Below are 26,214 nucleotides of genomic sequence, written 5' to 3' on the forward strand. Positions count from 1 at the left end.
ACATTATTGTTAGACGAGTCTTAATCTAAAGTGATAGTACACCTGCCATTAACAGTAAGGTATGTACTTCATAATCCCCCTTTCATATCTAGTTTACTGCACTCCCTTTTAAAGCCATTGTTAGTTTGCAAAGAAAAGCTATTTACTATCATTTTCATTTTGTTATTCTTGAATTTCATATTTCCTCATTGTCCTTCGTTTCCTCATTTCTAAGGCTAGTTGTCCTTTACCAAACCCCCTTTTTCTTTGTCTCCATCTCTCTCTCTCTCTCTCTCTCTCTCTCTCTCTCTCTCTCTCTCTCTCTCTCTCTCACTGCTCTCTATCCCTCCCCCATCTCTTCTTTTCCTTCATCTCTACTCCTATCATCAATTGAACTACATGCATAAGATAATACACAGACACACAAGTTTCTCTTACAGCTGTTAATACGCATAAATATTTTTACTGAGTAAAAATGATAGAAATATATGGTACATGGATGTCAAAACAACTGTCCAAAATATACAGAAGTATATATAATAATGATAATGATTTGATTAGATAATACCAATTACAATAATTATAGTAATAATAATACCTCTATCTGAAGAAAAAAAATCACCAACAGCGATTTAAGCCCATGATGTAGAAAACTTCAAGGGTTACGCCTTTTTTCTTAAGAGTAAAGCTCATTCCCAAATAGTCAACATGATTGTATAACTACAAACAGGTTTTGAATAGATATATAATAACATTTCACAAAAACAATTTTATATCATTGTACTTTAAACTTCAAAAAGATTGAATCTTTTTACTCTAATCTAAATATCACTGTATACGTCATAAAGGAGTGCGTTTAGGAAACTTGGTATTTAAAAAGTGTTCAGCAAATAATTGTCTAATTTGTTTTCTCTCTCTCTCAAGCCAATTACAAAGCTAAGTATGGGACGCGAAATCGATATGGAGGGTTAGTTAACATGATCAACTTAAAAACCTTTGATACTTTTATTGTAATGTATGGGGTATCTGCGAACACGCATTTTTAGTGGGGGTTCTAATTATACTTTTCCTAGAACAAATGAACATTTGGGAATAGATATAAACACATCATTTTCAATATATTTGGCACTTTTTCTTGCATTTCATTTCCATCACACACACTGTCAAGGAAATGATGCATATCTAGCAACACTTGACAGTCTAATCTCATCAAAATATCAAGGTACGACAACAATTCAGTTTTCAAAGCAAGAACCAGTTCTACATCTAAGATTTTGGCACAAAAAAAATGTGCGTAGTAGGTTAGAATACTTTTGACTAAAAACTAAAATTGATTTCTTGATTGTTGGATTTTTTCAGCAGGAATTAAAGACCTTAAATCAAGTTAAAAACCAGGGAAGGGTTGTAAAGGGGAAAAAGCACACATGCGCATGAAAAATGATCCCTGTATCAAAAATATGCCTCAGTTAAAAACAACACTACACACTTGTTAAATACTGCTAAGATCATACAAAGTTTTCAAATACATCAATTTTTTTTCCTCCATCCTTGGCTCCATCTCAAAAAATTTCTCGATAAAATCTGGTACAAAAGATTGACATCTCAAAGTTACACACCTTGTTTGGAATAAGGTCACTTTTAAATGTCATTCACAAGGAGCGGTTCCACTGCTCTAACATTCAGTGGCAAAGCATCTTTTTCGGCACAATGCAGCACCGTTTGTAGACAAGCTGTGCTTATCCAGAGCTTCGATGCCCAGTCTTGCATGCATTGCAACGAACTACAGAGCCTGTGGAAACGTCTCCTTTACTATGACCCACACACAAGAGGATTTAGCTAGTCACCTGTATCCTTTGTCATATCTTTCTGATATATATACACAGTTGCACTTAGTGTCAATAATTCGATATCCAAATTAAAAAACAAAAATAAGAAAAAAGTTCCATTGAAATCAGTACTTAGAACTAAATATTGTTTTTGTGGTTATTTTTTGCAAAATGTCATGAGGAAGAAGCAACGTTCCTGTCGTTCAGGAATATTTTTGAGCCATGTTTTTGTATCATAAAATGCTGCCAATTTAAGGAGCTTTAGTGAATTGACTTTATACTTTGAAATTGTCTGTGATGTAAAGATGAAATTCCAAGGTATTCTGCAGAATTTAAAAATCCATATCGTGAGATGTATATCTTAACAATATTCAAGCCTCTAATTAAATATTCAACACAGCAATTATTATTGTTAAGATAATGTCACCATTTTTTTCCTCAATATTTTATCAGCATATTCCTGTTTTGGTTTTAGCATAGAATGATACATCGTATTTTTGTTTGATGTCAATTGTTGAATGAATGAAATACTTTTGAATACTTCTTCAAGCATTTCAGGAGTTTATAGCAATGACACGTTGGAATCCAAAGTATTTTGTGCACATTGTACATATGCAACTGAAAAGTATGCTGAAAACTTTTTTTAATAATTTTTTTTAGAAATAAACTTGGAAAGAAAGTAGAATATTCTCAATTCCCTTTTCCATCTTCACTTCTATACAAAATCAATATAGCCACTAACAATACCCGTTTTGTCTGAAAACATTGATCATCCGTTCATAAATGTAACAATACAAACTTTCTTTATAAAAAAATGTTCTTTTGGCAATACTGTACATATATAAATACATCAATTTTACTGTTACGAATAAGACAAAAACAAATACACTGTAAACGCAATTCTTTCGAGCTTTTGAATTATAAAGCTCGAATAAGACCAGCATTTAGAAACACATGGTTTTAAAGTACATTAACATAGCCCCAAGACAAGACCTTGGTATCTTTTGTTTCACAGCTGACACAAACTCAGATTCACATTCTTCCTTTTAAATCAATCCAAAGAAAACTGTAGATTCCAATGCTATGTCATTATTGGTAACTATAACATCTTACCATCCAGCCTATAGTAAAGCAGTACTGGGTGCCAGTATGTATTACTTTTAAGCCATACCATGCCACAAAGGTAAAACTGGTTGTGTCTTTCACTTTTGAAACAAAGAAATGAGGGCAACACTTTTTACTCAAAAAACACCTCGCAGATAACACTTTCATGAAATTCTATTCTTGCATTTGACTCCAAAACCACAAAAGCAATTAAGAAAAAAATAAGTGATCAATAAATAAAATGTATAGCTATCTTGCTGAATATCCCTTAAGCTGCTTTTTCTGCTCATCTTAAAACTCAAAAAGAGTCAAGTATTTCTCCAAAAGATACAAAATACTGTCATGCTATGTATAAGTAGATTAATTGCAAACCAGAGAAACTAGCTGTCAAGAGTATCAGACAGTTTTTTTGTCAAGTACAGATTGGTTGCTCATCGATAAAAATATCTGCCTATCAAATAAAAAGTAATACACTTTGGAAAGACATTGAAGACAAGACGTGATATTTACAGTGTTACAATTTGATAAAATATGAATAATAAGATGTCATTGTCTTCACAAAACTGCCTGAAATGAATACAAAGAGAATTGATAACCTACTAGTGAAAAGAGTCATGAAAATGGAATACATTCAGAAGGCAATATATATAAATATATATATATTGATTAAGATGTATACATAATTTTATATATATAAATTCAATAACATCTTTACGTCACTGCACTATTGAGTAGGTTTTGAATAGCATACACCAAAGGCATTTATTTTTAGCATAACAACAGCTTTTTGCTTGAAATACATGTCAATGAATGTAGAATGCTTTGCTGGCAGTTGGTTGAAATCAAGGATAAATTCTATTGTTGATTCAATTTTATCATGACCGCTGTCCAGATGCATTCATAATGCAATGCCACAGTGCAAGGTTACGATTCACGGTAACATCGCGTGCCGAGTCAATAGATTCAATCCACTGGAACAGAGCATGATCGTCTCTTCATTTCAAAAGAATACACTGCAGTAGACCTTTGTGCGTGTAAATGTCCAGCTACCTGTGTCTCTCAGAAGACAATGTCTGATTCTGATGTCTTCATGCAGCATGACACGTTGTACTCCTCTGATGAACACCTTCCTCTGAACGTTCCCTTGAGTCCTCACCCTGCGGACATGTTGATGATTTCGAGGAGTAACTGACTTCATTCTCATTTTGGTCCACCAGGATTTTTCGTGTGAACCGCGTCGGCATCCCGCATTTTGGTTTTGGCGATGGTATCCACGAGAATTTGATCTTGTCCACGTTGGGCGTTTCAAAGTCACAGGTACGTGCCAACTCGATAAGCAGGATGCGCAACGTGAGAAGTGCAAAGTTCTGTCCGATACAGCTGTGGGTGCCATGGCCAAAGACTGGCATGGAGAAGCGACCGGCTACTTTGTCCTCTTGGCGTTGAGGTGAGAATCGGTCGGGGTCAAAGTTTTTGGTGTCAGTGAAGGAATCTGATAAGTGGATGGTCTCTCGGATACTCCAGAATACTGTCCAACCCTTGGGAATCTGCTTGCCCTGTGGAATAAGAGACAGAAAGGTTTAGGATACATTTGACATAGTTACCAAAAACATTCATGTAGCTATAGTTATCCATATACAATGAGAGTCATTTGTGCAACAGGCAGATCAATATAAAATCTGTCAAGTCTGTTGCAAGGTATCCTTTAAATAGTTTTCTTACAAGACTTACTATGCATGGATACCTTTGCCAAGACCAAAGGCATGTCAATGATAAGTAACTGTAGCTTAAGTAAAGCTCTCTTCACAAAGAAAAAAAAGAGTTTGAATATCTACCCTTGCTCCCTCTATATAGAAAACAATGCCTAAGCAGTGACCATTGGTCCCCCATGATCCTCTTTTTCTTATGTTAATTGAGAGCTAAGTTGATGAGATAACCACATGTCAGTGACCATGCAGGGAGGTCTAATCCCCTGGCAAACTAGTACAGACGGGCTTTAAACCTTGTTGCAAGAGCAAATGTGACAGCACCTTGATCCGACTTACATCTAACTCGAAGGTCTTGAGTGCTGTCCTGAAGGTGGCGCCGATGGGCGGGACCATCCTCAAGCTCTCCTTGATAACCTGCATGACATAGCGACATTGGTTGATCTTGTTGAGGGTCAGCGGACTGTAGTCGGTCAGCAGGCCGTAGTCGTTGAGCTCCTCTCGGACCTTGGCCAGGACCGATGGCTTCTTAGCCAGGTGGTACAGCATGGTGCTCGCTGCAGAACTCAGGGAAAGCATGCCGCTCGTCAGGAATTCAATCTGAGGAGCAAGAAAGAAGATGAAAGAAATGAAAGTGAGAATTCTAGAAGGCCACATGATACAAATCAAGATTTCAAACATATTTATACCTACATGTATTAATGCAAAGTCAGTATAGTTCTGATAAAATAATTTGTAAGCTTCCATTTAATATCATCTTAACAGCAATGTCATATGTGAAGGATTGCTCTTGATGTAGAAATATAAGCCATTGAAGAGTGATTTATAATAAATGGCAAAACATTGAACATTGTAATTCCATTTGAAACCCCTCAAGTATTTTTGTAGAAAACTTGAGAGGTTTGGTTTTAATGAAGACCACATTCTAAACATTAAGAATTTATTCTGACAAATTGAAGACTTTAATAACAAAACACAAAGCCCATATAAAACAAAGAACCTACACTATTTTCATAGTCCTATAAAGGGTCATGATGAAGTGAAAAATGCTCTTACTGTCTGATTCTTAATAGCTTCATACAGGCCCTCCTTGGAAGAACTGTCATCTGATTTATTCGCTAGATCGATCAGGATTCGCATGGCATCTTGAGTGTCTTCCTCTGGATCCAGATTAGCCTTCCTCGTCACGTTCTCGTCGATCTTCTGCTTGATGAAATCACGTGCCTGCAGTGCCTGGAGCGTCAACGGGTGAGGAGATGGAGAGAGAGAGACAGGGAGAGAGAGATGGAGAGGGAGAGAGAGAGAGTGAGAGAAAGAGAGAGAGAGAGATGGAGGGAAAGAGAGGTTGATAGAGAGGGAGAGAGAGAGAGAGAGAGATGGAGAGAGGGAGAGAAAGAGAGATATAGTTATAAATATATTCCTTAAAGAGATCAAGTATGTACACGCTTGTACTGACCCAGTTGGGTAAAGAGGCACAGATCAAAATTGGTTACTCTCCGAATACGTTTTGTGTTAAGAGGAGGTTAGGAAGGAAGAAGTGACAATGCTATAGGCTATAACATATTGCCCCTAGAAGATGATTGTCTTTATATTAGTTCCATATTATAGTCAAACCTGTATACAAAGACCACTCAAGGGAAATAAAAAGGGATCTTAACATGTGGGTTGCTAATCATGTCAATTATTAAAAACAAAGAATAAAGATAAAATTAGCTTTGATGGCTTACCCTTCTAAATCGGGAGAAGGGCACATCGTAGGGGATGGTCATGATTCCTTTCATGATATCGTCAAACTTCTGACACAGCTCCGTCACGTCTTCATCGGTGTAGTGGAAGCCACAGAGCACATCGGCAGCGACACGGAATGAAAGATGCCTCAAGACATTAGCGGCTAGCACCTCATCAGACTGACACCACTTCTCAATGGCCATCCTGACTGGTTTCTGCAAGGATGAATGGGTAGGGTTAGGGTTAGTTTGTTAGATCAGTCTCTCACTCTAAAACCAAGAGATGGAGAGTGAAAACTGTAATATTTCTGTTGTATCATGGTCATAATTGCTCAAGGTGGTTTCATCAGTGTCAAAACTGCAAATCCTTCTGGCCCTGCAAATATTATTTCCCAAGCCGTAACTGCAAGGGTACCCATCTTATAAACCTGGGTTGAGAGGGACAAAGGTATTTAAACAACTTGTTCTAGGATGTAAGCATACATTGAGGATCAAACCTATGACCTCTGGTATGAGAATCAAGCCAAAAGTCAGGCTGCACATACAAATTGCCCCAGATTTACCTGGTATAGCAACAATTACAGGTCCTCCTCACAGACCACATAACTCTGAAAATTTTTCTTTAAGGGGGAAGGGGGGGTGTGCCAAATTGGGGGCATTTTTTTCTCCTTATACTTGATGTCGGGGGGGGGGGGGGGAGGGGGTTGGATCTGCCACTGTACATACCTGAATCATGGAGACGTAACCGCTGAGAGCCGAATGGGAGAAAGCTGCAAACACCCTTTTCTTCATAAATGCATGTTCCTCTGCTTGTGCCATGGCTAGGGTATCCTCACCCAGGATAAGACGGGTCGAAGAAGGCCACTGAAAAAAAAAGAAAAAAAATGAAAGATTAATATAATCAGTTAGAAGTCTCCATTAATACCCTTATGGGATAATTAGAAATTAAAAGAATTTTCATCAAAATATGGTCTAGTTTATTGTCACGTATTGCTATGTTGGTAGAGGTAGTAGTGATTTGTTTCCCTTTCTTTTTGCGCGGGTGAACGTCCTTTGGAAAGTTTGAGTCAGTCATGCTGCCAAGCAGGGGGAGAAAGCTCAAATACAATTACTTTATCACATAGGGACTGATTGATTGGTGCCGGGCAGGGAGTAGGAGGTCTAACTCTGAGCGAAGGGGAAATATGAGATGGGAATGATTGATAGTGAGATGGAGAGATGGAGAGATAGAGGGAATGAAGGAGTGATGTATATTTATTAGTCATAAACATGACGATGATTATGATATTATTATTATCATAAATGAAACATGATGAAGAGAGAGAGAGAGAGAGAGAGAGGGGGGGGGGGCTAAAAAAGGATATAGGACGAGTGTGCATTGGAAGAAAAATATACAATAAATAAACAAAGTGAGAGAGAATGAGAATAGGAGTGAAGTGAGTGACAGAGAGAAATGGGGGTGTGGGGGGGGGGGGGGGGGGAGAGAGAAAGAGAGAGAGCAGTGAAATGAGTTATTTATATAAGAAAATTGGAGGGGAAATTACATGAAGGATGAGAGAAAGCATATATATATATATATATAGAGAGAGAGAGAGAGAGAGAGAGAGAGAGATGGAGAAAGAGAAGAGGGGTAGAGAGGGAAAGATTGGCACATGGATATGTAAGAGGAAAAAGTGGGAAGAGAATGGAGAGGGAGAGAGGGGTATTACATAAAGAGAAAGTGAGTTGAAAGGAAAGGGGAAGTAAGTCAATATGAACAGCGATACACAGGGTGAGGTACACATTCAGTTTTAGAGTGAAAAGTGTGTTCTTGCCAAAACTTTGATTGGATGAAAAGTGCAAATGTTATTTCTTATGATCATTTAAAGGTCAACTCGGTTATTTTCATGCTTTGAACTGCTGTGTTCAATCAAAATAATGAAGCATATAACGTGATAAAGCAAGGGTACTGAAATGTACTAATTTGTACAAATTAGGCCGTTTGGCGATTTCCACGATTTGGATTATGGGTCTCCCGGGTGGATATACATTCTGCTAGCAACCACTTTCTATGTACTTTGTGAGCAATGGGGATATACCACCAAAATCAATATTAGATGTCCTTAAGAAAACAATCACCAATTAACAAGAGTGTGATCGTCCGACCTTAAAGTTAACCACTGTGTGATTGGCATATCGTCTGGACAATTTTGAAAAATAAGACTGGTAGACAAAAATACAGAGTAGCATATACCCAGTGGCTGGGTGGAGAAGGTGGGGGGGGGGGGGGGGGTCGGCACAGCTGGTCCAGGCCCCCTTTCAAAATAATTGATGTGGCATATTAAGTACAAATACAAAATGTGTCAACCCTTTCTCAAATTAAGGCCCAAAAGAATATCCTTACTTTCTTAACAGAATGTATAAATAATGATAATTTTAGAGATATAAGAGCAAAGTAAAAAAAGATCGAGGTACAAAGGTAAAATTGGATTCTTTTCAAATCGGTTAAAATATACTGTGGATTGAGATGTGAGGCCTTATGTTTCAGATCTAGGGCTCAATTTGGTCTTTTCCTCCGATTGTCTTGGTGCCAAATATTTGTTCTAGCACAGGCCTGAAAAGCCCCCCCCCCCCCCCCCACATTCCAAATGTAACTGTTCAATAAAACTTATCCATGAGCGTCCCTGGACGGTGTGTGCGCTCTATAAGTTTACACTATTATTATTATTATTATTATTATATTGAAAGGAGTAATAAAATACAATTAAATAAAAACATCTACAGCAGAAAGTTAATTATGAATCATTATAAAAAATCAGTGTGCCAATCTCGTAGATTTGCATTTTATAGGTGAGGGGGCTGGGAAGGTAGTTTGAAATCTAAAGGCTTTGGTAGTATTCTTTTCTTTTTCTTCAAAATATAAATCGCATTTTCCCCTGTCAACAGGTTATAATTCAAAGCTATCACAAGTGTAGGGAACATGACAATTTGAATTGGATTTGATGCAATCCTCAGACCCATTCAAAAATACAAATACACGGCTTGTCAACACATTGTACAGTGTACTTTAATTATCATCAGTTTTTTTTTCTTCCAAAATGGAAAATGGCAAGGGAAACACTTACTGTGGAAGTCACAATATCATTCTCCCCTTGAAGGATTTTGGCGATATTGTCAGGTCCATGCACTCGAACAGTCGGGTTGAGGAAAAGGTGCGTTTTGAAGACTCGTCCAAATTTGGCAAAGTTCTTCTCGTAGAAAGATGGCCCCTGAAGGTTGAAAAAAAAAAGAAAAAGAGAAGAAACAAATTAGATATGGATAGATTGAAGTACTGAAAGTAGTCTAACTGCTGATATTCTTCAAATGCTGCTATATTGATGCCCATTATATTGTAATGGGTATGTTATCAATTTCTTTGTCTTCTTTTAGTTGGAAGATTTACAGCCAAATAATCGTAATACTGCAAATCGGTAAGCTTTTGTAGGCCAATCTACTACTCTGTTAGTAAACAGTTCATGTCACACTATGTCATACATAGTTCGCGTAATATGAATATTGATTTTTTTTTTCTTTCATCCTCACACTCTTCATTTGTTCTATTGTTCGTAGGTACGTGTCAAAATTCAGCGAACTACTTCACGCCCCGCGCTGTCAAATACTTTTGACAAACGTTCACACCTACGGATCAGGATTACAATCAGGAATTCTGCCGTTCTTCACGCCTGTTCATGGATTATGAAAGAATTCTCTTCTGCTCCAATGCTGTTAACATATCCTTCACCACTTTGCCCTGCAAGTTAACCTGAATTTAACCCAGGAATAACCCCTAAAATCGATCGTCACATGCAAGCTTTTTGTATTCCCTCTGTAGAGATCGAAGAGCAAGAGTTGCCGCACTAGAGTGTTGAAACAAGGACGGTGCAAACGAACTTTCAGTGACTACCTGTCATAAATTATCTACAATTTTCCTCACTCATTACATGATAAATGGGATTCATTCCCATTTCGAATGCCATGTGGCTTGATTTTAAGGAGTCGTGATTCCACCCAGTTCATTATTTCGATATTATTTGACATTGAACCGTTAAAAACTCCCCCTTTCCGCCTTCCTCCTCCAAAGAAAATACTGATTTTTATTGGAATGTTTCGAAGGTCCATCTCCTGGCTAAGTTCCTAATTCTCTCCTTCCCGCTTCAAATCAAATCGCATCAATCTCGTCATAATACCGATACATGACATTTGGAAAGTCGGCGAGAAATTAATCTGATAGCATTCCCCCCTTCGCAGATTTTCACTTTTTGCTTCCTAAAACCGCAAATCATTTCCCGCTTTCCCCTTTCATTTTCTACTCGATTCCTCAAGGTTCGCTTATCGAACTGGACGAAACTGACAGCGAGAATGCGATTTCACATGGTTCTCACTTTTCACGAATTTTGAATATCATCCAGAAAATTGTATTACAGTATATCCAATATGAAAATCTGACAGAAGACCCAAAATGGCTTTCAACAGATGCAAAGAGAAGTTGAAGTAGAAAGGGGAAAAGAGAGGGGAAAAGGATATGGACAGAGGGGTGGGAGAAGGGAGAAAGAAAGGAGAGATGGGAGGGGTGATGGGAAAGAGATACAAGAGAAAGGGGGACAGAGTGGCAGAAAAGGGCCCTACAATTTTTGGTTCACGTTTAATATTGATAACCCCTCCCATCTCCTCTCAACCCCACCCCTTCTCATAGACTTGAACTATCCCTTCTCACCTAGCGAGTATCCAATTCCATGGCTTAATCGAAACGGAACCGTTTCATAAGACTCCTCTACACCGGGGTTTTCCGCTAGACTTGAACGAGTTTACACGTGATCATCGTCAAGATCACTTTCTCGCTTGCCTTTTTAGAAATTCTTCATGCGATAGCCATGCATAGCATGATACTATGCAGAGAGCAGAGGTTTGCTGAGACTAAACTATCGTCTATACATATTTCATATTTACATTCTATACTATTAGAAAAGAAATTAGAAACATCTGAACAGCTTACACGGCTGCTCAACAAAAAACGCTTATAGCTTCTTGTGTAGCTCGTATCACAGAATAAAATTCCGAACTCAAAGGTAAAAAGAAATTCTAAATCAATTACCATATTTGTTCCTTTCATTTTCGTACTTATGGTTGCAGCCAATTTGTTTTCTTATTCAAATCAAATGCATTAAACAGAGTAAAGTCAACCAGTAAAAATCACAAAGTATTGACATCGATTTGGGATGACGACAGTATAACAAAAAGTATAAATCAAAGGTTGCCCCGCCTCAAAACACAAAAACTCCTTAATATTTTGTTTATCGTGTGAGCAACTTTGCCATAACACCTATATATATGCTATACGACGTCATGGATACAACAACAATTGAACAAAATAACAAGCGGCATGACACATGTAAAATTGACAGCTATATTTTCTACCAGTCAATTTACGATAAGTTTATAAATAGCGGCAGAATAATAGAGGAGAATGCTGCGCCTAATATGCGTTTTTCACACTCCACTTGAGTTATATACACACGGCTGTTATCGAAATAAAAAATGCAAGCTACTATACAATCACCTGTCAAGGGAATTTACATGGTATGCACAGGTGTTTATTTCACTTTGCATAGATAGATCGCGGTGATACATATTCTCGCGTTGACCTATTAATATCAGAACTTATCGTTTTGATAGCAAGGTGGGTAGTTTTCGACGATTGTAATTCATCAGAAAGTTATATATTGATAGGGTTATCATATTTGTGTTGATAATTCCATCTGTAATTGAAAAGGGGTGCCCCCTTTCATAGCAAATGGTCTATTAAATTTTGATATGGTTAATGAATGAAATGTCCAATGGAATAATTAGCCTAAAATTATATTCATATCATTTTCAAGCTTAATGTATTAATCAACAAAACACCTGATTTTCCACTTTCCAAGATACAGTCACGTAATTTTCATTTTAGGATTGTCCATACTTCGTAGGCCGTAGGTGCACTTTTCCAAATGAAAATAAAATTATACAGATCGACTTGAGAATTGATGAAACCGAAAATGAAATAAACTTCCATGCACAATCATATAAATTGCCGAATGAACCAGAATGTTAGCTATTTCGAAAGTTTGCTTTAAGAACCACTCGAACCTTCGAAATAATTGGCTCTAGTCAGTTTGTTCACCCGACTAAACATTCATTATGCTCCCTCTTTTTTCCGCATTCTTTTTCTCACTCCTTCATTGCAAACTCCCCTGTTTACATCTCTCGTTTCATCATCATCATGGTTTCTCTTATCTCTTTAACCCCGGGCAACACAGAACATGTTAATGAAAATAATGTTCCAGAATTCATTATGCCCAATCATGCGATACTTCAATGAAAATTTGTTTCACATCGATGCGTTAATGTCGGGCAAACCAAACCGCGGAAACTTCATCGGGATTAGAATATTGCTGTGCGATGACGCGCGCGAAACCCGAAAAGTATATCGAGGGAATAACATTTATTGACCGTTAATTAGGAGGGATTTAAACATGGGATTGTATGCAGATTTATTGTGTGCATGACTTTATATTTTCTGATTGAATATCAGGCTCCTTTTGACGTATAACCTTCAACCACAGAAAGAGCTGGCGGGAAAAGAGAAGAAGGCATATGGAAGGGACGAGAAAAAGCGAGAGAAAGCGAGAGAAAAAGAGAGTGAGTGAGAGGAGAGTGTATACACAAGAATAAGAGAGAAATGTTATGCTTGAGATGGAAAAAAAAGAGAGAAAGAATGATCCAATATAGAACGAGAAATAGGGATCGAGGGTGAAAGTATGTGTATGTGCATGTGTGTGTGTGGGGAAAAAGAGAGTCAGAGAAGTAAGTATGTGTGAGTGTGAGGGGAGAGAGAGAGCACGATAATAAAAAGGAGGTCGAGTTCAAAGTGGACAGATTTAATCAAAGCGCCAAGACAGACCTCGCCGCAGATTCCCAAGAACGCCATCAAGGTTTCACCACAGGTAAATCGTTATGAGGTGCATTCGGGGGACAGATCTTCGCAGCACGATTAAAATAATTCAGGTTTTAAAATTCCAAAGAATAGATAGGAAAACGAAAGAGATTGAGGTGATACTGCCAATGAGATAGAGAGGGAGAGAGAAAGACAGAGACAGAGAGAGAGAGAGCTCTATTAGCACCTTGAGATCTTATCGGCTGTGACGGACCTGGCAATTTCATAACGTACAGTCGTCAACAAGCCATGTACAGTTGAATTATAGAAAAGTGCAGTTGAAAAGGTATGATAGGGAGGGCGGAGTTGGGATCGTTATCATATTGGAAACTGAAACAAATTGAGGTGCATTCCGCCGTGGCAAATTAAACAGCAATTTGTCAAGAGTATTGTTACAAGGTCACAACTCCTTAGTTGTAACGTATATCATTTCATTTTAGGCATAATGTTACACATAATAGTTTAGTTGTATTTACTCAGTTTTAAAAAAAGTGATCAAAGATATATACTTGGCCAACCTCAATAATTTGTTCTAGGCCTCTCCTTGAATCCGTATTAAAGATACATTGTCCATTGTTTTTTTTTTGTGGAGCTTTTTTTTAGATTAGATAGGTCGCACTCGACCTGCATGACATGTATATAGACAAGGTCAAACTGGCAATGTCGGAGAGTCACTTTAAGACCTCGGTCGGTCGGTATTTCTGACGATGGATGTTCTCCCATACGCTCTGCCACCCTTCTGGGGCCAGCTCATCTCTCATCACCTATCAAATGCTTCCTGTAATTATTTAACCCCGACCTTTTCATAGAATAAGTTATATAAATGCAAGCCGGGTCTCTACGGACCCCAAACGGAGATACACTTGCGAGTGTATAGCCTTCTTGTAGTCCATGTACAAACGGCGCCTCTATTACACACCATAGTTTGTTTTAAATCAACGCATACAAATCAAGGGAAGAGAATCATATTACCACATATAGCAATAAGACCAGTGGCTGTCCATATCATATTCAACTCATGTCATTGGGAAATGATTTATGTTTGCATGGGAATTTCAGCGAATCTCGATGGAAGTCAGTAAAGTTAGGATATCCTGCTATACACAAGGGGTTTTTATATTTTCATTTATTTTACTTCGTCACGTTTAGTAGGATTTACGTGGGATACACGTTGTAGGACAATACTGCAAAGTGTTATGATCAAGAGGCATTATAGCACCGAAACGTTTGCATCCATTTTATTTGATAGGGGGCATGCATGCAGGATTGCACTCATCCTCGCCAAAATAGACAATGTTACCGTCATGCGCAATTTGATTGATTTCTGATAATTATCTCGATTCCCCTGCGAAGTCACGCACCCCAAAGCTACCAGGTCTATGCGAAGCCTGGTACACAAACATCCCGAGCTTGCATGAAGAAGAACCTTCGCTCCCCGGATCGGCAATCCCGTGTCTTGTTGACAGACAGGTAATAGGAAAACAAAGCAACGCTCGAATCATTTTAGAAGATGTCAATTGAAGCGATTGATTGCGCTGGAATCCCCGTAGTAATGGAGATACATGGTGACAGGTCCGAAAATTCACCGATCCATACCAGTCTCTCCATACCAGTCTCTCCATGCATGCTATACAGACGAGGACAAGCAGAATGAACGGCCTCCTGCGCGGGAAAACACCTTTCAAAATTGTGGAAAGTCTTCAGAATGCTCCATTGATTTCAAGACTTTTACATTCTCACTTGCATACAAATGTGAGAAGAATAAAAACAACTTGTATATAGGAATTCCGTGTAGTGTTGTTTACAAACGCTGAAGTACATGTAATTTATCCCCATTATCCGGTATGTTGTCATCTACTTTAGATCGGCTTGAAGTAGCGAATGCGTCATTAAAACGGTCACACCGACTTTTAAGAAATCAACGTAAGGATACTTTCAATACTCTATTGTAATGCCAGTAGAGAATTTATATTTTGATTATGTAATATGTCATCGTAATGTTCGATTTCACTAAGCAATAGACAAGGCTATAGAAACTTTATTTGGTTGATTTTTTTGGAAACTTTTGTGATCGTGTCTTTTACCGAATTTATAACACTTCGAGACTTATGTCGATACAGCCACACTGGTGACCTGCCAACTAAGCGGTCCTCAGCTTGTTAATGTAATACAATTAATTTTAGGATTTCAGTACTACATACATGTATAAACAATTACGTAAGGTCTGGTGATCTAAGCAAGGACATTTTCAGTAAATAACTTGTTTATACTCGATGGTGGAGTACATTGTGCTTTTCCAAAGCACACGGATATGGCTTCTACGCCGAGTCCTGACAAAAAGCTTGTCAGAGTCAAGGGGCGATTTGTAAAGTGATACTTCTACAGCACCTCGAACGATTCAAACTCTTAATGCAGTAAGCTCTCGAAGGTTTAAAAGACTGAAAACTTATGATTTTTTTATATAATTGATATGAGGCAAGTCGTTTTTGCTTCAGAGGCTTGCCTGGCTGTAAATGACCAATCATTCAGTCATCCAAGACGAACAACCCTTCAACAGCTCTAATACACGAGCCAAAATGCTACATCAAATTTCCTTTTCGTCCTTAATACGCCATAACAAAGGCATCTGTCTCCTTGATATATGCGTTGTTTATTGGATAGAGAACTATTTAATAGAAGAAGGTTGTTGGGGGCTTAGGAAAGGAGGCTTTGAAAGTGTTGATAAACAACACTGGCAGGTTACGTAGCGGGGTTGAATAGAGTAGCACAATAATCTTTTGTGCTTTTTTGGTCTCTTGCCAAATTGGCAGCAGTGCTCTCCGAGATTTTTAGTGAATCATCGACTCGAGGGGTTCAGCCAAAGGGTGATGGATTTTTCGCTTTAATATGACCAGGATCAAGAATACACTTACAGTCCATTTAGATACTTCTGCGGTTAGGCAATACATCTACGGTTTGTAAGGAAAAGAAGTGATAGGAAACGAAAGATTTCATACAATTTTCGGAATCTGTTGATTTACCGAGACAAAGGCAAGGCGCAACAAGAGAAAACCCCGGGATATTAATGGCTGCCAAATTTACCATTTACAGAAAGCGTTTGATATAAAACCGGTCATAAGGTCAAATAAATGAATCAAGCTGACTGAGGCTTCACGAGTATCAATCGTTTTTCGTATATTTAAATAAAATCATGAACGATAATTCATGTAATTTAATATAAAAGGTTTCTAGAAACTCATGTATTGAAGAACTTCAGATGCCTAATTTATCGTTACTCTAAACAAACAAGTTTTAATCCAACATAACTACAATGTCTACTGGGAAACATATTCATTGAAGTCATAGGGAGTGTATTAATGGAAGAAAAACAAATCGCAAATAAGTTATTAGTTGACTAAGTTACAAAGGATAAAGATGGTGAAAAGTCCTAGAGCTTATCACAAAGGCACTCAGTTTTAATATACATAAAAGGGGATTTCGTCACATAGGCCTATTTATCAATTATCGTTTTTTATTTACTTTTCTATCAACGACAAAGATTACATTCTTTGATGCACATGCCAAATTCTACACAAACCCTTTCTATATAGATGTTAACTTCTGCAAATGGCCAACATCTAAATAGGCCTATAGCCAAAAATCACAGCTTACTGTTAATAACGAAAATACATTAACAAACAGCTAAATGCTCAAACTAGTAGCACAAGAAAGAGGGGCATTGAATTTATAGAAATTTGCACTATTCATCACAAGAATGACAGGCCCGTCCGCCCTAGGTAGCGGTCACTGTTATAATACTTCCGTCATCATTTAATTCGTTATCATACAGTACTTTATTTTAAATATTTCCCCCCTACTATATAACTCTCTCCTTTCTTCGCGCATCGTATTCAACTACGATTAAATTGTTGTTATTATTATTATTATCAATTTTGTTGGCCTAAACGCCCTTAGAATCTTGATGTTAAATTCCCACGCATTGTGTGACTATACAATTCACTTTCCGAGGAATTCTGAAATATGTTAATTATCGTCCATTGTTGAGGAATAAATGCAATTATCTTGCCCTCGAATTATCCTCGAGTAAATGATAGCTTGGATTGTTCGTTCCTGAGTTCAATCGCCGGACAAAGTAGATTCTGTTCTTACAGGTCATGGCTTGAAGGCTATTTCTTTTTTTACTTCCCTTTCTTTATGAATTATGCAACGTTTTTTCCCCTTTTTCCTATTTCTTGAACTACCGACCCTATTGTATGCTGGAATAAATATATTGCCTTTAGCGGTTTAAAAACACAGGAAGGTCAGGTAAAGTAAAGAACACTTGTATTCTTTTTTTCTCTTTTCTTTTTTGGTGGGGGGGGGGGGGTCTAACCTCTCTCTTTCTTTCAATCCTCTCCATCCCGTTCTCTCTCTCTCTCTCTGTTTCTATAATATCTTTTTCCTACTAAACCATTCCAGCCCGAATCCAGGCATTTCTAGCGAAAGCAAGTGAAAGCTTTATTAAATGGCATTGCGTTCATATTATAAGCGAGTGTGTGGGTATATTGGGATGTGGGTGTGGGTTCGGTGTTCTGCGGTTGAAGTGCGACTCTAATGGGATAACTCGGGGAATGTGTAAATAACAGCGGTGTTATAAGTGCGAACGGGTAAACATGTAAGTCATGCACGCTCACAAGTATGATTAATTTCACGGTTTATCAACAACTAATAAAATCCCCACAACCGCAAAGAGCACGCACACACACATTCTACCCCCCCCCCCGCACACACACACAACCTAAACACGTGTTGCATATAAACGTGGCTCAACTAAATCAGTATAAGTTATTGAAATCGTTTGTACAAGACCATGCTAATGATGTATAGTTGATTTCGATAATCGAATATTGCATAATAATTTGCTTATTTTAACAATGAAATTGCTATTGCTTTCACATCACCAAATATCCGCCCGTAACATAATGAGATGAAGGATACCAATATTCGTCATTACAGTAAATATTTTCTTCTCAGTGATATCGTAGGGAAATTGCTCTTTCCAAAACTTAGTTCACGGATTTCTATTTCCATTCAGTGCTGAGTTCTGTATTGTCAGTGATGACATATTCTTCAATCTCAATTTGGGTTTACACCACATTGGTCCTACGCACTACCGGTCCTACCACCACTGGTCCTACGCACTACCGGTCCTACCCACCACTGGTCCTACGCCAACATATTCCAACACGCCGGAAGGGGTTAAGAAAGTAAAGGTACATTAACCCTAATCATAAACCTAAACCTAAACATAACCTTGACCCTAAACTCCAAACACGATCTATTAACATAGGACCAGTAGTGCGTGGGACCATTAGCCCCCAAACCAACCCTTCTTCCGTGTACACCAGGTATACACCACATTGTTTTAATATCACTTGGTATTAAAAACACGTTACCCTAACATTGATACCACGCTCGGTGTTGACTTGTTGTTCTACACAAGGTAAACACTTTCTTTGTAACACCTCACCGCATATCGCGTTCAAATAACCACATATGATCCGCCAAGATTATATCGGCGTGTTCGAGGTCGCAAATGTGGCATCAAACTGATATCATATACCCAGTCACAACGCATATAATATGGCAACCGGTGTGTATGCTTGTTCGTTTGTTTACCTCATTATTCAATTTCCTCTTTGCGGTATAATTTTGGAGCAATATGGTTTTCAGGTGTTGCCAGAATTTTATTCAACATTCCTTTCATATTACTTTAAAACAATATATTGATCCGATATTTTTTTTTCAAGTTTCACGAGCTTTCTTCGAAGTAGACAGCTCAGAAGCAGTCAGTGGACAACCGCCATCTTGCGGTGGTCAATTGAAAATGTCATCATGTCTCTATCCCCATAACAATATTACGTTGAAAATGAAGGGAATATACTATATCTGGGTACCACTACCCCAGCGGTTAAAAAGAGGGTCTCATATCATCAGTTTCCCTCTCACTCTTCATTCCCGCGTAAATCAAAGTCAGATTACAATTAATCTGGCAAAATCTGTCGTAATTGCGGATGTTACCGTCATTATGTTGCTCATTTAATGACCCATTCAGCGCTAAAGCAGTGGAAAATTAAATATTTTTTTTCACATATATCATAAATCATCGACGAACAATGGAATGCTCTCAATTTGGCTCCGTCACCGGAATGTGGACCTGCTCGAACCCCCGTACGATCGGGCATGAACTTCGCCTGACTCCGCAATCTCTGTCCAGCATCAACCGCTCAACAATGTCTCGCATAGTTAGCTTTAGTTCCTGCTCAACGACTCAGAAATCCCTTTATTCTTCATCTTTTCAGCCCAAAGTACATGTTGCCATAACCATGCCCGCCTTCCTTTGAGGGGATTCCTTTTCTCGGGCTAAATAGCAATGGAATGTCGCATTTATTTCTTCTTCCCGTCGCTACATTCTTTCCGAAGGAACACCATTGTGCGTGAACAACGATACAAATCTTATAATGACGTCATTGTGTAGTTTTGATCCATTTCTTTACGTCGGTTTCGTTTTGGCGTTCGAGTGTACTATTCTATGTTGTTTCTAAAGACATGATCTGACCACATTTAAGGGCAAAGTACCTTCTACGAGAAGGTTCAACAAGGGGGTATGTAATTATGCGTATTCATTCTAAAAAGAGAGGAAATGGTGGTCTTTTGATGATTATCATTCACTTGGTCTCCCTTTTTAGAAATTGACCTATTTTTTTTTACTTGCAGTATTGGTCTCGCACATATTTGAACGTCTAGAACTTGTTCTTAACAATGAGTCAATTACTATTTGTGAATGATTACGCATAAAATCAAATTAGAATTTTTGTAAAGTTCTAAAGTTCACGCAGGTCAGAGATTCTAGACTCTGCCCCCCTCTCCCTTCCATGCTCAATTTTGACACCATTATCGTTCCTTGATTATGCTAAGTAAATTTAAGAAAGACTGTGGTCATTATTTGACATATTCTTTTAAATATGCAAAAAGAACGAATCATTGTGGTTCCTCCTCCCTATTATTAAAGTCAACTACTGAAACTATCTTGTGAGCTCACGGGCACATTCATTCGGCTACTAGTCATATATTTCAGCATTTTATTTACTTTACAAAATGATTGTTGTCTCGTTAGAGCCAGTCAAACATTGATTTTATGACAGCTTCGTAAGGTTTTTGTTTACAAGGAGACAACTTTTTGAATTATTAACTAGATCAGTGCTATACAAAATTACCAAGAATCTTGCGTGTTAACTAAGAAAATTGACGCCAAAACCTTCTCCATTGTTCTTTATCTTCCCAGCATTTCTGACCAATTCCAAAACATAACCTTAATCTGAAAATTGGGGCAAATCCTTGCACGTCTACTTTTTGTTTTTTGCCTTTTTCCTCGGAAAAGAACACCTTTCCTGATACACTTTACTGAGGAGGAGTTTATTGGCCTCTGAATAACCCTACGACGTACCGACCAGCAGGTCAATTTACAGCGTACTCTAACAGGCGATCGCTGATTGGTTCGCTACTTTCATTGAGCGAAAATAAGACGCGCTTATGATTGGCTGATCGTTGCGACCGGGGGATAGTGAGGTCACTGTGACGTCACAATTACGCATCAGCTGATGCAAGTGGAATAGGATATGGTGCCCGGAGGTGAACAAGTGTATTTAACCTATGCCAAAACGGTGTCATTTGCCTTTAATGGTAAAAGAGGATGTGCACAAAGAGCGATGTGGAAATGAAATGGTAAACTTGCGAAATCATTTGCTTTATTTGAAAAGTTTAATTTCGCAATTCCATTGGCAAATATACTTTCAAAAGAGAATATTGGCAAGCTTCTACAAGTTTCAATATGCCCCTGCAAGTGAATTTCGAAACTAAATTATTAGACAAACCGCAATTTTTCAATTATACTCAAATTCACGGTGGTGTGGGGAAAAGGGTAATTATGGCCCCTTCTTTGCTATGGGCATTTATTTCAACTATTTCCAAAAGTCCACTTACCTGGAAAAGCACGTGAAATGTCTCTCCGATGATAGGCCAACCCATGGAGCCGCCGGGGAGAGGGGCCGAGCAGTTTGGGTCGCTCTTGCTGATGTTATACCAGTACCAAAGCTTCTTGATCAAGTACAAGAGACACACAGGAACAGCGAAGGTCCATACCGAGAACATAAACGCCATTTTATGATTTGTTGATCAGAAACAAAGTCGAATATACTGATGTTCTTGGAGGCTGTTGAAAAAAAGAATATAAAAAGGCAAATAATGCGTTAAATATTTTCGGTGAAAATAGGCTATAATTCTTTGAATAATTCTAAGTAGGCCTATATGCAATGAAATAAGACATTATAAACTCCAAATGACAAAACAGGAGCAACCCATTATTCTTACGGTGATCGAAGGCTGATAAATACTATGTATTGCGGAGACAACTTGGACAACGTTGCTCATTCCTGACCAATCTTTTACTCACTATCCTATATATTGGAATTACATTTTTCGATCGGATATTGTCTAGTTTGAAATCATTCATCCTTGTTAATACCAACCCATGGTATACAGAAGTTAAATAGAATAGCGTAACAAATTTAGTAACCTCAGAAACCAAATTTAAAGGGGTGTATATACTTCCTCCGAAGCGAGATTAGTCATTTTGTGTTTGTCCATTTTTTTTTTGTTAACTTGTTTGTTTTGAAATAATTGCATACTTATGTCACAATGTACCCCGTCACACATTTATTAAATTGTTGTTTGAAATATAAATTTGAGAAACCTATTCTGTATTACTCATCGGTACATAAATGACTTCATATTCAAAAGATTCTTCTTCAAAAGTGGGCCTAATCTTTGACACATTGGCCAAGAAAAGGAACGGTGACCTAACATTAAACAAAAAAAAACTCTATTTGACATGTTTGCGGCAAGTTAATAGACCATCGCGAAATAGATGAAAAATAATGTTTACTGTTGATATTTACAATCAAATAGACTTATGGGGAGTTTTTTCTATAAGCATTTTCATAGATGGTATCGGTGTGACACATTATACAAAAATTCTTTAATTAATCAATGTGTTCATACTGGATTATTCACTTTACCTACTCCAGTTGACATTTGTAGATTATACATAATGGTAGTAGTTACATTCTCGTTTACATCATAAATATATTACATCCCACAGCATAGTACAATAATAAGTGAGTTAAAACAGAACAGATTATGAATGCTAAAAAAAAAAAAACATGCAAAAACACAGTTAAAAAAGAATTCTAATCCGAATTATATGCACCATAATTACATTTAAACACAGGCATTACACGTGGAAATGGAAATTACACATATCTCACACTTACAGATCCTTGGTTTATTACAAAACAAACGGAATTCAATTTTTTTTTCTCGGCGGAATTAAAAAAAAAGAATTTCATTTCTCTCTCACACCATCAATCATTGACATCTGGATGTTTTAAAAACCTCATCGATTATCACTGGACAAAAACCTAAATAGCACAGGCATATTTAATCAACCAGGCCAAGTCAACAGATTGGCAGATTCACTAGGCCTCAATATATTAGACGTCGTGGATTTGGGCATTGGTATCCAAGTTAGAAGAAAGAAAATTAAAAATTGCTCCATATAGACAGTAGGCCTACCTAAACGCACGCAGAACTTAAGCATATGCTTGTTATCAAATTAATATATTACAGTTTTGGCAGAAGAAAGTGTGCAAATAATTACGCCAAAATACAATTACAACAACCCACAATTATGACACTATATTGCATATGGTTTGATACAGTAATGAAAGTTGTATTTCCCACTTGTTTTTCGCTGTTGTAGTATCCCTTAAAATCCCTTGAAATTACGATTACAACCATACTTACTTAATTTATTGAAATATTCAATCTGACTTGGTTTACAATTAAGCAAACAATAGTTGAGCACTTCCAACATAAACACAGACGATGTTAACATTTTCATATGGTCAGCAGCTTCATTCTGTTATATTTGTAAAGTAAAACTAACTGTAAAAAACATAATAGAAATGCATAATAGGTAATGAATATTCAATGAGGGAACAATAAGCTACACACAAAAAAGGAGAATGAGAAATCGACTTACCTCGCTCAGAAAAGTAAACAAAATTTCTCGGGATCTACTTCAACTCCACTTGTAGCATGTAGTGAATGTTCATTCGCTATGAGCCCATGGAAAGGATAAATTTCTTCCTTAGATCACTAACCAAACTTTCTCAAAAGTCAATGACATCCAACAAGCTAAGAGCTCTATAAGTCAGCAGTGTTTCGCTGAAGAACAAGCCGAGATACGGGCGGAAGTTGCCGGTATTACAGCGTATGAGTTACACGTGAAGAGGATTTCCCCGTTCCGCAAAGAGAGAGAGCGAGAACGAGTGAGAGAGTGTCGAAGAGAGCTAGCAAGCAAGACGCAACATTCCTTCTCTCACATGCGTTTGTTATGATCGTGATATTACAGTTTGTTTCACCACAGAGATCCCTCTCGTATTTATATCACCTCGGTCGGCTGAGGATAAATGTGCAGGGTCCCGAGCGAACGTAGTGCGCTTGCCAATGTTTTTATCCCCACCTCTCTCTCTTTCTGTCTTTCTCTTTCTCTATCCGCCTCTTTCCTCTCTTTTATTTGAACAATCTGAACTATTGAACTTAGCGCTCATCTATCACTGTCGCAGTATGTGTTTATATTGTGTAGCTGTTCGCGCTGTTTGCTTGCTTGCGTAGTACGTACCGTAGCGTTGCGTCCCTCGTGCGGTTTTCCACTGATCGATTGCACTACGTAATACAGGAGAGGTGGAAATATATCCATGGCAAAATATTGCTTTGAGTTCACACTAAGTTCATGCATGCCTCTTACATGAATTTTCGCTTGTCCCCGGGGCTGGCTCGGATCGCCTTCGCACTTCACTGCTCGCATCATTCGGGTTGACCTCTTCGATGGGTACAGCGCATCTGGCACGCGACTGGTGGGCGGGGCTAGAGGCGGAGCTCTAGAAGAGTTGGCCAATCAGAAGTTGGAAGATCCGACGTAAACTTTGTAGAGCATTCTGCTCGAATCATAGAAAAGAAGTTTCATAAGGATGAGTTTCTCCCACCTCCCACCTCCCATATCTCTTTTAATCTCGCCCGCTACATTCTTCTAGCAATAGACCAACACTAAAATAGCATAGCCGTTACTTGTCTTATTCAGATTCTTGCATTTAATACCTCCTTTTCTTCTTTCTTCCGTCTTTACTTTTCTCCAGTTACGGGTCCAGTTATCATCTTCTAAAGACTAATTGTATCGTGAGGTAAATGTGTGGACTCAATGGGAAATTACATGTAGACATATCTACAGACCAAAATATCCGTGACATTCGTCTTCTTCGCGTTGGTAGCCTAAATCAATAGCTTGCCTAAATAAATTTAGAAATATATACGTAGAGATTAAACAAAAAACGGACTTAGCAGTATCCCGCCCCACATGGTACATTGGCAGATTTGGTGTCGGGCATCTATTATTCCGTCAGGCCGCGTTGAATTCACCGGGTGGCTTTTTGTTTACGTTGTTGATTATTGATAAATAATTATTGGTCAAATTCATCATCAGTAGCAGTATCAAATAGGCCTGAGCACTTTGGCAACGGCAATAAATCCTTTAAGGGTACGGCATCAGATCTGTCGTGACACCGGTCCCTATATTTTGATTATCATAATAACGTTATCACGAGAGTTTCCACATGAAAAAATAATAATAAAAGGATAATTAACAAACTCATTACAATTTGAATAGTGGATTGGCCTACGAGAGAAGCCACCCGCTTTAGATACAAATATTTTATCTTATATACTTCAAGTGGACTCTTTACATCTCCTTGATAATGACAGCATACTTACACGAAAGTTTGTAACGCAATACACAAATAGACACAATAAGATAGGCCTATCATGATATAAATACTTTTGATAATGATTAAAAAAAAACAATAACAATGCATTACTTTAATATTACCTTTCGTGATATGAAGGGCAATGGAGAGCAATGCCTTATAGTAGACGACGTATTATCTACTGCGATACTTATCAAAACTGACATATCAAAAAAAGAAATTGAAGAAAAAAAAACTCACAAATTATTTTCCACCTTCACCAGACCTCCACCCTCTTTCATCGCCTTCAAATGATTTGATAGAATACACAGATATAATTTGATCAAAAAAAGTTGTTAAGCGATGTAAATTACTGTTAATGGTGTATGTAATACTACATTTAATAGATAATATCCCTTCATCTAGCCTGTTTGATGAAAATGTCCTCACATAAGCTGATTATGCGTCACGGAATAGTATTCATAATGATATTTAATTGAAGGTTATCGAAATATCTCAAAATGACCTTTAATAGTCGCAATCACAAAATGGCATGAAAGGGTATTCTGTGATTAGGTTTGTTAAAAGATCACGTCATACCAATTTAGTGCAGAATCACACGTGTAAAGGTCAAATTCCAGCCAATCGGTGAAATATGAATTTTTATTACCGACCCCCATCGGAGTATAGCGTTTCAAAAGAAAAGGAATTATATGGGATAATTAGAGTCTCAGGTTGGTCATTACTGGAAATGTCATGGGAAGGTCAGAGTAGGAAACGAAATGCAAAGTATTTTGTATATATTAAAAAATCTTAGTTACAAATGAACCGATTGGCCTATAGCCTGCGGTTAAAAGATGCGCTCTTTAATCATTTTTCATCGGACGTAAAATGCAACCACTTTGATGGTGGAATATTGTATTTTTATGCCCAAGAGAAAAAAAGACAGTTGGTACTATTGAAGAGTAGTTTCTCCTTTTT

At 37.8% G+C, this 26,214-nt stretch overlaps 1 protein-coding gene across 1 annotated transcript; it reads right to left on the reverse strand.

Annotated features, from left to right (window-relative positions):
* Positions 1–407: 407 nt before the first annotated feature.
* On the reverse strand, positions 408–24,358 carry LOC763716 (cytochrome P450 26A1). The gene is made up of 8 exons (XM_001199776.4): positions 23,475–24,358; positions 21,356–21,584; positions 9,447–9,590; positions 7,069–7,206; positions 6,343–6,558; positions 5,672–5,848; positions 4,955–5,215; positions 408–4,465 (listed from the first exon to the last, which is right to left on the reverse strand). Exons 2-8 carry the CDS (start codon positions 21,530–21,532, stop codon positions 3,998–4,000), a joined length of 1,581 nt encoding a protein of 526 aa, XP_001199776.1. The 5' UTR covers positions 21,533–21,584; positions 23,475–24,358; the 3' UTR covers positions 408–3,997.
* Positions 24,359–26,214: the final 1,856 nt, after the last annotated feature.

This window comes from Strongylocentrotus purpuratus, unplaced genomic scaffold (assembly GCF_000002235.5).
Source record: "Strongylocentrotus purpuratus isolate Spur 01 unplaced genomic scaffold, Spur_5.0 spur5_scaffold_15, whole genome shotgun sequence".
In the NCBI taxonomy this organism is placed as follows: Eukaryota; Metazoa; Echinodermata; class Echinoidea; order Camarodonta; family Strongylocentrotidae; genus Strongylocentrotus; species Strongylocentrotus purpuratus.